The sequence below is a fragment of the Castor canadensis genome, chromosome 7 (assembly GCF_047511655.1).
Source record: "Castor canadensis chromosome 7, mCasCan1.hap1v2, whole genome shotgun sequence".
NCBI lineage: Eukaryota > Metazoa > Chordata > Mammalia > Rodentia > Castoridae > Castor > Castor canadensis.
In genome coordinates, this window is record NC_133392.1 from 144,873,100 (window position 1) to 144,887,938 (window position 14,839).

Consider the following 14,839-nt stretch of genomic DNA (forward strand, 5'->3'; position numbering starts at 1 on the left):
AACTCATCCAGTTTTATAGTTTTGGCAAACAGCTTAATCAAGTAATGTCTTTTCAATTATTGTGAGCATTCACTTTAACACTTGGTTTTTAAAAGGGAGGCAAATAATTCATAAAAGACTGTGTGTCATGATAAAACAGATGTGAGCACCCAGGCATTTAGATTTTCAACCCTTTAATTCTGTAGTACATCACAGATTACTAGTGGTAGACTAGCTGAGAATATTCCCATCCTCTTAGGAAAAATCTGACATTTTCTCCTTTCTTGTGTTAAATAAGAAAAAGGCTATTTATACAACCTATTAAATTACTCTTGTATTGGGCACCAGTGGCTCACGCCTGTAATCCTAGCTACTCAGGAAGCAGAGATCAAGAGCATTGAGGTTTGAAGTCAGCCCTCACAAGTACTTTCCAAGACCCTACCTCGAAAAGACCCTTAAAAAAAAAATGGCTGATGGAGTGGCTCAAGGTGTAGGCCCTGAATTCAAGCCTCAGTACAGCAGGAAAAAAAAAAAATTCTTATAAACTTTTGCATTCTATTTCAAACTTGAAAAAAGGTTAACGTTTATAGAGCTGTCCTCCAAATTTATCTGTTCTTTTATCTATTATCCTTCTCTCAGTATATTAGCCAAGTATCACTCAGGTAAAAAGCCTAAGTTTCAAAGTTTTTTGGCAAAGTGGTTCTTCCATTCAAGCAAGATGAACTTTAAAAAATCAGAAATACTTTCCCCAGAGGAAAAGAGAAAGATTATTTTAGAGACTAGTTTCACACACCAGCAAAAGTTCTTTAAGTCAAGCTTTCCATCAGTCTCTAAATTTCAGACTCTAGAGTATCTGTATTTGCATATGTCATGATTTTAAATGAGGAGTGCTCACATAAAAACACTCTGTTTTAGCATCACCCAAGTCCAAAACGAAGTTACTAGACATGCTGGGTTCTAGTCTACCTGCTTTAATGGCTCTTCTACCTCTTGTCCTCAACCTATCTAGAGAGCACAGGAGACCTAAAGACCCCGGATGATCCCAACATGAATGTCATAGAACATAGGACCACAGAGAAAAGGGAGAAGAGTCAGGTGGTGGTCCCAGAAATGCTTCCTCCTTCCATGTCTCTTCTAGAAACAATTCTGCATGACAGAGGTCATGCTGTTTGGCCAGCATTTCACAGTATGGGCTGCAGAGACCACAAAGGGGAAGGCACTCCCTGACCAAACATGTTATTTGAATGCATGTAACTAAATGAGAACTCATCAGAAATCAAATCCCACTTGTTTTTAAAGCACACTGAATTGACAACCACTTCCATGTCATAATGTCATCTATCTTCCATTTCTCTCTTCCTCTACACTTGGGCTAGCCTTCACTTTTGTACTCATTGTAGCACAATCTCAGTTAAGGACTTACATTCTGCCTTTTATAAAAGCCAAACCCAATGAAATGAGAAAAAGCAAAGAACAGAGGAAACACATGCTTTTAATATCCCATCAACCTGGATTTAAAAGCACCCCAGCTCTGACACCATTAACTGTACAAGTTATTTGGATTCCTCAATTTCAGTTTCTTCATGAAGTCTTTATGAGGACTGAGATAATTCATAAAATAATCCACAAAACACAGTGCAGGGCACCTAGCACCTGAGTGTCATTACCAACAGCAGAGGCAAAAGCAGCACAAAAAATAATTCCTTCTACAAAAAATGAAACTTTAAATCTTACTCAGAAACTCTCTGCAGAATATAAACTATAACATATGATGATGAAGAAAGAAACAGAAGAAGAAGCAGCACCACCACTATCACCACCACGATGATGGAGAGAACTTAGCACACTGTAGACAGATTTCCAAGTGTTTAAACTTAAACCAGTTTAAACTGGTTTCAGGGATGCTTGGTTATAGCATCCCTAAGAACTTGCCCAAACAAAATAGGGGTGAAATTTTTATATAAAAAAAAAGTATGGGTTGGTGGCATGATTCAAGTAGTTCAGTGCCTGCCTAACGAGCATGACCCTGAGTTCAAACATCAATACTGCACCACCACCCCCTAAAAAAAAACAAAGTGAAAATGTTCATTTCTAAGGTCCAATTCAAAACTGTGGTGTTATCAGCATATTGACTGGGGTTTTTTGTTTGTTTGTTTCATTTTTTTGGCGGCACTGGGGTTTGAACTCAGAGCCTCACACTTGCTAGGCAGGTGCTCTTACCACCTGAGCCACTCCACCAACTCTTGACTGTTGTTTTTTTTTTTTAGCACACTGATTCTAAAAGCTTAAAATATACAATAAACATTTCATGGGCACTAGAGGATCATGCCTATAATCCTAGCTACTTGGGAGGCAGAGATCAGGAGGATCATTGTTCGAGGCCAGACCAGGCAACTAAAGCGAGACCCCATTGCAAAAATACCCAACACAAAAAAGGGTTGGTGGAGTGGCTCAAGCGATAGAGCACCTACCTAACAAGCATGAGACCCTGAGTTCAAGCCCCAGTGCTGCCAATAAAGAAACCTGGAAACAGCACAGTTTCTGTCATTGAGAATGAGTAAGTCATTCAAAGTGCTTCTCCATTTATAATAGTATCAATACAATGATCCATGAGCGCATGAGAGGAAGACCATTTTCAATCAGTGTTGGAGCACAAGTTCAAAAGTTGATGGGGAGAGGGGAGATAAAAAAAAAAAGAGTAATAAATTTTAAAATAATAAATAAATAAAACTCAAAAGCTGCATCTTTCAACAGATTCCACTGTTGAACATGCTGCTAAAGGTATGCCCAATAGCGCCTCACTGGTGCGTGTAAAGCTGCCCTTCACATTTTGCCAAGAGCTCAGTCCTCATTTATTGGTATTCTAACTATATGGACAGTCTGCAGGAAAATTAAGATAGTTTTATTAATGCTCTAGGGATACTTTCCTAGAGAGGAAAGGAAACTAAGACTCCTGGCAAGTGGAGCTAAAAGAAGTCTGATGCTCTTAGAAGGAAAAAGGGAAAGTAGATGGGAGGCTTTTATAGTTAGTATAAAAAAAAAAAAAAAGATGACGTGAATACAATTTTAGGTTTAGCACAAGACTGCTAAGCAGAGGGCACTTCTGTTCACAGCAGACAACAGAACATGGCTACTCGTACTTCCCCTAGTAGCCTTCCTGCCTACTGTACCCAATCCTGCATACTGCACTCCAGCCTTCACTACAGGTCCACAAAAGAAACTATTTATCCAAAATGAGCCTCTGTCCTAAAAATGCCGAAATTTCTTTATTCACTGTCGGGTGCTTTTTTTTCCCCCCCTAAATAAGGCTTGGGGCTGGAGGCATGGTTCAAACAGTAGACCACCTGACTAGCAAGCACATAAGTCCTAAATTCAAACCCCAGAACTGCCAAAAAACAAAAACATAAAATAAAAATAAGGTTATTTTCAGTACTGTCTCTTCTTAAAGCCTTTCCTAGGTGGAGTGGTTCAAGCAGCAGAGCACCTTCCTTGAAATTATGAGGCCCTGAGTTCAAACCCCAGTACTGCCAAAATAAGTAAAAATCTGTACTCTAAAATCTTTCCTGCTTCTACTCACCACCCCATCCTGCCTCTTCACTCATACTTGACTGCTTGCTGAGGACAGGACTGTGTCTTATTCACTATTATCCACAGTTTTGCTGTCCCGTAACTGTCTGAAGAATGAATGAAATGAACAGACAAATTAATAAATATTGAGCACCTATTTTAGAATACTCCAGCAACCCCACTCCTGGGAAGTTTATCCAGACATGGAGGTAAAAGTTAACTAGAAAGAAAGGTGTGGGCCAGAGGAAAAGAAACACATCAGTTTTCTGAGTAATGCAACTGTAAAAGTCTAAAAGAAACTAATATTTCTTTGAATTTATGTCAAGAGTACAAGAGGATGCAAAAAACTGGGTATCTGTAATTTAGGTAATACCACAGGAAAAAAGTCTGAGGACAAACAAAACAAAGCTTCAAAGACGCGGCACTATCTCCATGCATTTTCATTGATACTCACTTGGGAGGACATAGGACTTCTTCAAGAAACTCCTCAATCTTATTTACATCCGTTTTGACTTCACTGTTGAAAGTTATAAATGGAGGGTGGGTCCCGGGAGCTAAGTTCTGCAGGTCTGCAGGCTTCCTGTTAGGCAAAACAGTGGTCAAAATGAGAACAGTTTTTAGTCTAACTAAGAAAACAACCATGCTTTAAATTGTCACATTGATTCTAAATGTTAAAAGTCTGTAAGGATGAGTAAGACAAGGTACTTTTTCACTAAGTGTAAGCACGGAAACAGTACTCTATAAAGACACAATCTCCACAAAGCACATAATGCATGGCAAAAAGACAAAGCTCTACATTGTCATTCCATATTTAACTAGGTGCATAGTATAAATGATGGTAGAATGAGGGGGAAAGACTTGGGAAAGTCAGTCTCTGGTTTCAACTCTGCTACCACCTACCTGTTCTAGGATGGTTACACCATTAACTTCTCTGGGCCTTCTTTCTTTCCCTCGTGCCCCCGTTGGAAAATAGAGGAGGAGGGCAGCTGATCCCTCCAGTCCTTTTCAACGACAAGAGTCCAAATCCTGCAGCTATGACTTTTCCATCATATTTTCGTGGACATGCAGATTTAACAAGGAACGAGATCACCCAGACTACCTAACATCACAATTACTTCAACATAGAAAAGACAGAATAACCAAAGGAAAAAGGCAGTACCAGATGGAAAAAACATTACAATGAGGGAGAAAGCCTTAAAAATCTATGTTACATAAGGATTTTGTCCAAATTCATTTTAAAAGTCAAACCTCAGCAATGAAGATGTTTTCCTCCTATGAAGAAAAACTGTAAAGACCATGGAATGCTAATCAAGATGATGAAGCCGTATGCTCACAACCACTAATAGCAAGCAATGTTACTACTGCCTGAGTAAAAACCAGGCCCACCAATGAGTATTAGAATCAATATATGAGATGACCAGATATGGCATGTCTCCTAGTGATAAAATATGAAGTATAAAGCACCATGAAGTACTCTTACTAAAACATTGAGCCTAAATCTAACCAAGCGGTAGAGCACTTGCCTAGCAAGCACATAGTTCTGACTTCAAGTCCTAGTACTTCAAAAAAAAAAAAAAGAAAAATATAAAATCAAAATAAGATTAGCTCCAGTACTGTCTCTTCTTTGAAGCTTTTCTGGGGCATGTGTTTCTCAGTTTGGGCCAGGAGACCCTTTCACTGGGTAGTCCATGAGGTCAAAACCATCCTCTTAATACTAGGTCATCATTTACTCTTTCACTCCAATTGTCTCAGGCATATATAGTGTAGCTTTCCAAATTTACTTTGGCTACATGGTGTATGACATGACAAGGGAATTAGTACCGAAGCAGACAGGAAAAGTCTATTCTCCTATTCAGGCAGACTAATACCAGAGATGGGCAAATGTGATTGGGGAATATAGTTATTTCCCGTTAGGAATGTGTGTTTGTGATAACGAGTAATGGGTTTGTTACTGTGTTAGTCAATTGAATTAGTAAACATTTTAATTTTTTCTCAGCTTTAATTTCTAACACAGTAAAATCGATAGATAACCTATGTAAACTAACAATCCTTGAAGCTCTCAGTAAATAAAGAGTACAAAAGAGTACTGAGACCAAAAAGGTCATTTACAGGAAATGCAGGGTGAGAGATGGGCTAAAAAAACAAGGTATCAGCTAAATTCTGGACATGGGACAATATCCAGTTCAACTGACTGGATTCCTATAAGTCAGTGACATGGGAGGAAAGCCAAAGTAGAGGCTGGGAGGGGCTGGTACAGGCTAAGAAAAATTTAGAACATATAACAACCAATCACAATGAATGCGATTTTGGTTAGATTCTGATTTCAACAGACCCACCAAAGATAAAAAGATACTTTAGTGATAACCAAATCGGGTTATATACCAGAACTAGGTATAACAATGGCATTGTGGTTAGGTAAGAAAATGTCCACACTGTCAAAAGACACACACTGAGGTAAACAGAGGTGAAATGGCACGATGCCCAGGATTTACTTTAAAACATTTCAGCAAAGAAAATATAAGGGAAAAAAAGCAGGTCGGGGGGGGTGCAGCCTTGGACACTGGTGGCTCATACCTGTGATCCTAGCTACTTGGGAGACTGAGATCAGGAGAATCATGGTTCCGGGCCAGCCTGGTCAAATAGTTCGTGAGACCCCCATCTCCAAAATAACCAGAACAAAATGGACTGGAGGTGTGACTCAAGAGGTAGAGCACCTGCTCTGCAAACATGAAGCCCTGAGTTCAAACCCCAGTCCCACCAAAAAAAAAAAAAAAAAAAGAAAAGAAAAGAAAAAAGGGGGAAGTAGCATGGATATGATTAAAAACTTGATAACTGAATTGGGATTATTGAAAAGTTTATTCTAGTCTCATGTGTTTGAAAACTTTCATAATTTTAAACTAAAAAAAGCATATAACAATGTATCGCTTCAAAGAACTTCCCCTCCCATTTTAGCCCATAGAGCTATTTATCTTGTTTTTAAATTAGCCTGCCTGCCTGCCTTTTTCCTTCCTTCCTGACCACAAATGCACAGAATTTGAATAAAGATCTTACATCATGAAAGCCAAATAATTTGCCAATAAAAAGTATTTTCAAGGGCTGGGGTCATGACTCAAGTAAAGCACATGCCTATAGCAAGCACAGGCCCTGCATTTGGACCCCAGTACCATCGAGAATAATAATAATAATAATAATTTTAAAAAAAGAGTAGACCCTACAAATCTATACTTATCCCTGCTGTCAATTTGCCCGGTCTTATTCTTTCATTCATATTCTCTCTCTGACTCAACTGCAATTTAGGTTGGAGAGCGCCTCTTCTTTAACTACATTCCAGCCAAGGACATAAAGACTTATTTAACCACCTGATTAATCCAAATTCTTTCACTCAGCCCTCTCCTACTACCTAAGCTCTACAGCCTGTCTCTCTTCCAAACCCAAGAGATACACAACATGTTTTTCATCAAGCTTTACATGAACCTCAGGCCCAAAAGAGGACTTCTAAAAGTCAAGATCTGATTTGATTTTTCAATTCTGATTCTTTCCCTGAGCACCTTTAATCTCAGCACAAAATGAGGGAACACATGAAACCTGAGTGAAATACTTTTGTAACTACTCAACTCTAAATTAGAACTAATTCTTTTCTATTCTTCACCTCATTGGTTTCTTTTGGTTATTCTTTTTTACTCATCATCCAGACATCTGTTCTTCTCTGATGTGGGACACTAAGACCTTAGTCATCTTTGGTCTGCAAGCCACCAACTTGTTCTCACTCACAGACTCACATTTGTTTCCATTAAAATTTATTTCCTCCTCAACTCCTTGTTCAGAATCCAGAAAACCTAACAGTTTAGGGTTAATATATTTATTTTCAAATATTAACATTTTCAAGTTTAAAAAGTTAAAACAAAAAGCAGCACAAAGGTAAGGAAGAACAACAGCATCTTGTCAAAGCTAATAAAACTTGTGTAAGCTACCCAAAAGGTGAGGGGGTGGAGCTCAGTGCTAAGAGTACTTACCTAGCATGCACAAAACCCTGGATTTGACCCACAGACAGCACCACTTACACACAAACACACACACACACACACACACACACACACACACACACACACACAGAGCATACATCTTCCATGGAATGATGCCAGTAATGAATAATAAAGTTCTTCAATCTTGTCAAGAGGTGGCTGGTGGAGTGGCTCAAGTGGTAGAGCACCTGCCTAACAAGTGTGAGGCCCTAAGTTCAAATCCCAGTGTCACCAAAAAAAATTTAAAAAACAAACAAAAAACAGTTGCCATTGGTTCAAGAAAGATTCTTGGGAGAGGGGAAGGTGAAGGAAGGAGATTAAGGTGACGGTGTATGGCAGATGAACTTCATACACCTACATGAAACAGAACTAAGAAACCTCTTGTAATTGCTTTAATGGTGTGGGCACGGGGCTCAGGAGGAGAGATGATGGGGGCAATGTAAATAACATACAATATAAGTCTAATCGGAATTGTCACTATGAATCCCTCCCCAGTATAATGAATATATCCTAATAAAAAATTTATTTTAAAAATAATAAATAAACAAAATCATTATGAAAAAAAACCTAGTCAAGAAGGTACAAATTGGGCTGGGATGCAGTTCAGTGGTAGAGTGATTACTTAGCATTAATGAGGCTCAGCACCACAACAAACACCTAACATAATAAAAACAAACATGAAATATTTAAAAAAGAAAAAAAGAAGGTGCAAACTGTGCTGGGCGATACTGGCTCATGCCTGTAATCCTAGCTACTCAGGAGGCAGATCAGGAGGATGGAGGTTCTAGGCCAGCCCAAGCAAATAGTTCAAGACACCATCTTGAAAACACCCAACACAAAAAGGGCTGGCAGAGTGGAATGGCTCAAGGGGTACAGCACCTGCCTAGCACTCTTGAGGTCCTGAGTTCAAACCCCAGTACCAAAAAAAAAAAAAAAAAAATCACCTGGAAAATAATTTTCTCGTTCCAAAGTCATAAAACATAACTTGTCAACATATTCACAATTAACACAAAGTCAACTGTGTGCCTAAGTATAAGGTAAGATAATGATATAAGCCTGTCTTTTTACAACTAATTTTTTCAAGAACAGGGTAGAGTTGGATAAAAGGGAAGAAAGGACTCAATGCCTTACAATAACCCGCAGAGGACCAAAATAAATACTACTTCTACAATTAACTATGACAGATAAAATTTTAAGTTCTTCAAACAAAAAAAGTTTGTTTATTGCTGGTGGAGTGGCTCAAGTGGTAGATACCTACCTAGCAAGCGTGAGGCCCTGAGTTCAAATCCCAGTACCACCCAAAAAAAAAAAAAGAACCGGTGAACACAAAAGAAGTTTATTAGGAGATGGAGCAAGGTGGCCTGGCAAAGAAAGAATCAAAGACTGAATATAAAAGACTGGATTAAAATCCCAAACTGAGCAGCCTTGCCATTCCATTAATGACTCCATTAATGAATAAGTAAATCACAACCTCTTTGGGTCTGGATTTCCTTATCTGAAGTGTAAGACCTGCTTTGCCTATAAAGAGCAAAATCAAATCATACATGTGGACGTGAATCAAACAAAGGTATGCAAATGAAGTTTTGTTTTGTTTTTTTCAGTACTTGGGCTTGAACTCTGGGCCTTCACCTTGAGCCACTCCACCAGCCCTATTTCTGTGAAGGGTTTTTTGAGAAAGGGTCTCTCGGAAGTATTTACATGGGCTGGCTTCCAACTGAGATCCTCCTGATCTCTGCCCAGATTAGCAAGGATTACAGACGTGAGCCACAGGTGCCCAGCCCATTACTGCTTTGAGAGTCACATTAACGAAAGCTTATAAGGAGATGACATCTGTAGTTTCAACTTTAACCGAGCTAATGTTCATAACCGAGCTAATGTTCATAACCGAGCTAATGTTCATAATGTTCATAATATCTAGCATGAAATGATTTGTAAGTGTAAAATCTGATTAACCTACAGAATTTATATACCCAAGGAAAGTGAAACTAGGCATATGATTAGCAATTTTTCATAAATATTAGTGATTAGCAGTTCATTTTATTTCTACTTGAAAGCTATACTGATTTTAAAAACAACAAATGTGGTAAAATTACTTTTCAGGATTGACTGTTGAAATGAAGGACAACTGTCCTGGGTCCTTATTCCAAGTGAAAGGAGGCTTGAGAAGAAACTTATGTGCCTCTAAATGGAGTAGCAGGCTACAATAAAATGGACACATGGCAGGCAGGGAAGTGATTCCCTTACAAGCTATATGATCAGCCAAACACAACCTAAGATTCTGTGTGCCCAGGCATACTAAGGCCTTAAGTGTCCTGTCTGCCCCAGAAAGGCTCCTTTTATAGATGACTTCTGGACACCTAACATTGCAAGAACTGCAGCTTGAGATAAATGAAACTGAACCCATAGGCAATGTCTAAAACTTTTAGGATATCTTTGGTCTATTTTATAAAAGGCCTCCAACAAATATTCAACAATTCATTCAAACTCACTCAAATGTTTCCCCTAAATGATATCTAGAAAAAGCAAAGGGGACAGAGCTCATGTCTTGATATAAGGGCATGGTTATTTTTCAGTGCTTTGGGCTTTCCCTACTTGGAGCCTTAATTAATCTAGTACTCTTCTGGATGAGATACTTTATTCTGTTTTCTCCCATTTTGTTTCTAGATGAGGGAAGGAAATAAAGAAAAATAAACAGAAAACGAAAGAAAGGTATGAACAAAAAGGAGAAAGCCTATAGGCTTAAAGCAACTTTGGTGGCTTAATTAATTTAGTGCACTTGCAACAGCTGGAGAACACCACCAGGCTGGTGGCTCAGTTCCAGCTGCTTGGTATAAAATGAGCACAGGTCAGCTACATGACATGGGAGCTAGCTTGTAAGATGACCGAAGTATATACAACTTTTCTTTTGAGTTCCTTTTTGAGGTGCTGATTTTCAAGGCAGAAATTCACACAAATCAAGAAAGTGCTGGACTATATAAATTGGACTATATAAACAACCACCTCCTCCAAGAAAGCCCCCAGCAAAGTTAATACTACAAAACTCTATTACATAACACTTTATTCCTATTAATTACTCCTAAATACATGTGATTTTCTGACAACTAATAAAGTCACTAACTGAATATTCGGACTCACTAAAATACATACACCAAGACTCCTCGTTACTAGGGATTTGTGTATGTCCTAGTTCAAGCAGTTAGATGATTAAATTTGGTAAACTGCTAATCTTTGCCCATTTCAGTATCAATTGATGGAGCGATATTTTAAAAACAAAATAGCAACCATGAAAAGATTTCAAATACAACTTCTACATATTTTAGTTACAGTTTACAAGTAGAGTTTACAAGTAGAGTTTACATTTATAACGGTTTTTTTAAAAAACATTCACATAATTTTCCTACCTCAGCTCTTAGCAGCCTCAAGAGGATCTATCATCTCAAATCATTTTGAAAATGAACATAAAAATATCTGGCAGCAAAATTCTGTGTGGCAGGGAAAGAGGGAGATACACAGAAGCACAGATAGGGTATCCATGTGATTCAGAATGTACTCATAAAACACATTTTCTTGAATTGTAGGACAATTCTGTGGGCCTCGTGCAGCTTAAGTCAACTTTACAAAGGGGAAGAATGATATCTGCTTTCCTGAACAATTAGCAATAGGCATATGATTTATCAAAAATACAGGCCTATTCCATTCCTTTCAGTCTTCCTGAATGTGTCATTCACACTGCTGTTACTGAAGATCTACCACCTGGTAGACAGATCTGATTTCTCAGCTTACTGAGGGCTGTTTTCAGAAGGGTAGAACTAGAGAGATATGATAAACTGATTTTTTTTTCTTAGTTATTGTTATTTTGAAATAGGGTCTCACTATGCAATCCAGCTGGCCTGAACTTGCCATCCAAGTGCTGGGATTATACATATGCACTCCCACACCCAACTTGAAACCGTGATAACAAAAATGAATTTAAAGAATCTATTTTAATCAGATTTTGTTCTGAGTTTACAGATACCTTTTAAGATATACAAAACTATCAGTTTCATAGTTCCATTGTAACATTTTAAGCTATTATGAAATAAACAATGTTCCAAAAGTTTATTTTGTTACTATGGTAACTTGACTGTGACTCTGATTCACATAATAATGGTATGTTTACTTTTGAAGCAGAAGGAAATCATTACTCACAATGTAAAGAATGAGAGAGCTTCAGTGTTTAAGTTGAGAATGCAATCATGTATTTCCTAGAGTTTTAAATGTGAACTCCAATTTATTTATTCCCTCAGAGAATACCACGGAGAAAGGATTTTATTCACTGATACTATAGCAGACATAACTGCTTCTATAATAAAAAGCTTATAAATTTCTATTCTAATTTCTCAAAATCCAAAAAGTATACCTCAATAGGCATGTGACAACGTATGGCTACACCAGGTATTTGCAGGTCAGTGTCTTAGCATTTTTCTCTCTCTCTCTCTTGCATTACTGTTCTCACACTTTCTGTTCCCCTTGCCTACCTCTCAAGCTTATCCATGGCTCTTAAAGGCTTAATTAAGATGTAACTGTGCTAGAGCTAAAGCCATGGCTCAAATGGCAGAGTACAACTAGCAATCAAGCACAAGGTCCTTAGTTCAAACCCCAGTGACACACACACACACACACACACACACACACACACACACAAAAGCAGTTAAATGTGCTATAAAGATTCCAATCTCTGACTTAGGAACACCTGGGCATAATGAAGATAGTGAAGTCTTCAAATTAAGACCAATGCCATGAACCTGACAGCTAGAAGGCTCTATAAAACAATGATTTTTTTCAATAATAGGTGCAAAAATGGTTTGCAACAGTAAGGTGTCTAGCACATAGATGACCCTGAAGGCACACTGAAATCAATGGCATGGCTCTCTCCATACAGAACCCAAACTCATTTTTTTCCCATGTCACAGTTGCCCCCCATCTCATGACATGTAATAAGTAATGTCTGTAGCTGTGTCCCCAATTTTTATATCGTCACATGTTTATCTGCAGCTTTTGTTCAAATGGCAATTTCTTTCTGGTGTCAGGGTACATTTTACCTAAAACTCCTTTAATACAACTGCAGCATGAACAGAAAATTAGGCTTGGAAATAACTCCCACAACAGCATTAAGGCTGCACTGGAAGCAAGTAATGGAAGGTTGTTCAAAGACTCACAAAGAATACATGAATACCACCAGCAGCCATTAACACCAACTAATACTCAAAGAGAACATGTGACACAGTGCCAAAGCTAGAAAGGGGCGTGTTCTTATGGATGAAATGTCAAGTAACAATCATTTTTTTCAGAGCTTAGAGTGGGTTTCTAAATAGCTCTCAGCGGGGTTCTATCACTCCGCTGGTGGGTTCTGGGATCAGTACTTTGCTCTGAGGAATTGGGCAATTACCAAGACAAGGAGGAAAATAAGCATGATAGGTATTTTCTCCCCCACACAGATTTCTAAAGAGCCACAGTTAAAGCTTTAAAATTAAGACTACATTACAAAAGGTACGTTTTACTGCAGAATGTTTCACTGCTCTATGACAATCTTCTAATTATACACTGAATTTTTGAACCAATGTTCACTCTCTTGGGGTACCTTTTCTTTGAAACTTTGTACAAAACTGTAAGTGTATAAGCTCCTAGAAAAGGCCTATCAAAATAAAGACCAAACCTAAACACAATTATCTCTGAATGGTAAACTGATGACCACGACAGGGATTGGAAGGGTGTATTATTACCTACTACTTATATACTTTAGTTGCCCTTAAGAAGCATTTTTTAAGATGGATTTGGTGGTGCATACCTGTAATCCCAGAACTGAGTAGGATGCAGAGGAAGGAGGATCAAGAGTTAAGAGGCCAGCCTGGGCTACATAGCTAGACCCTGACTCACAAAAATAAACTAATAAATTAATAAATAAAATCATTTTAGCTGGGCACCAGTGGCTCATACCTGTAATCCAAGCTACTCAGGAGGCAGAGATCAGGAGGATCGAGATTCGAAGACAGCCTGGGCAAACAGTTCTTGAGACCCGCTCTCCAAAACCCCGTCACAAAAAAGGTCTGGAGTGACTGGTCGAGTGACTCATTTGGTACAGCACCTGCCTAGCAAGCGTGAAGCCCTGAGTTCAAACCCCAGTACTGCCAAAAATAAAAATAAATTATTTTAGCGGTACTGGAGATCTACAGGCTTTGATTTTAAGTGTTCGCTACTGTTGACTTTACACAAAGCTTAGGAAATACCCATCTGCTTTGATATTTTCTAATTATGAGGCCTTGAACACCTACTTCCCATTTGTCACTTTTTGTATGTGGTATACAGTCTCTCAAACATATCAAAACCTCCAGTATCAACTGACTTACAGAAAGAAGCCTTAAAGAGTCTGAAAGAGAAAAGAAACAGATGACTTGGAGATGGCCTTGGTGGGTTCAGTCCATTTCTGAACCACATTTGCTATTACTGGTGTAACACAATCAAGCCCTGTACTGAACTAGTCAAAGAAGGCTTTTTCAAAGCATGGCAGTCAATTTGCTTGCTCCACACCAAAAATGGAAAAGGAGAAATCCATGTGTTCTAGGACATAGAAAGGGTGTGTGCCTGGTGGAATGGTCTATTTTTAGAGTTATATTGGGAAACTTCCTTTCTGAATGCATGTAGGAAAGAAAAAGTAATAGAAGGGTAACTACATGATTTATTTCACCCTTAAAACAGCTCTGTCTAACATGAATAAGGTAATGTCTTCCCAAGAAGCTGTCCTTTTAACTCTGACTACCCTCAAAGGCTATTTCTACATTCATACACATCTAAAAGGGTTTTTGGGTTGGATGTGGTGGTCTACTTTTATAACCCCAGCACTTGGGAGGCAGAGGTAGGAAGACTGTGAGTTCAAGGTCAGCCTGGGCTACACAGTGAAACCTGCCTCTCAAAAAAAAAAAAGATCATGGATGTACAGAATGAATAAATATATAAATAGGTTTCTGGAAGACTCCGTGGTTCATTTTTAATAAATATATCATAAGTATGCAAAATCTCAAAATTTCCACTGGGAGTAAGAACAAATTTTAAGGCTCTGACAGAGATCACAAAGTATGCTAAGCTAGACCTGGGAATGGGATCACAGCTCTCAGGCAATTCTCAGGTTGTGACGCTGGCAGAGGGGTGACACACACCAATTCCGCCACCCATCAAAGTGCTAGCTTGTCAGTATTTTCCCTGAACACTATCAATGACTTGATAATACTTAAAAA

The 14,839-nt window shown here is 38.5% G+C and overlaps 1 protein-coding gene across 1 annotated transcript in view; it reads right to left on the reverse strand.

The window, feature by feature from the left end:
* Clic4 (chloride intracellular channel 4) overlaps nt 1-14,839 on the reverse strand; it is a 66,963-nt gene that overhangs the window by 17,139 nt on the left and 34,985 nt on the right. The window contains exon 3 of the mRNA XM_020155979.2: nt 4,001-4,126. Within this exon, the coding sequence (XP_020011568.1) occupies nt 4,001-4,126 (126 nt within the window). The remainder of the gene's footprint in view (nt 1-4,000; nt 4,127-14,839) is intronic.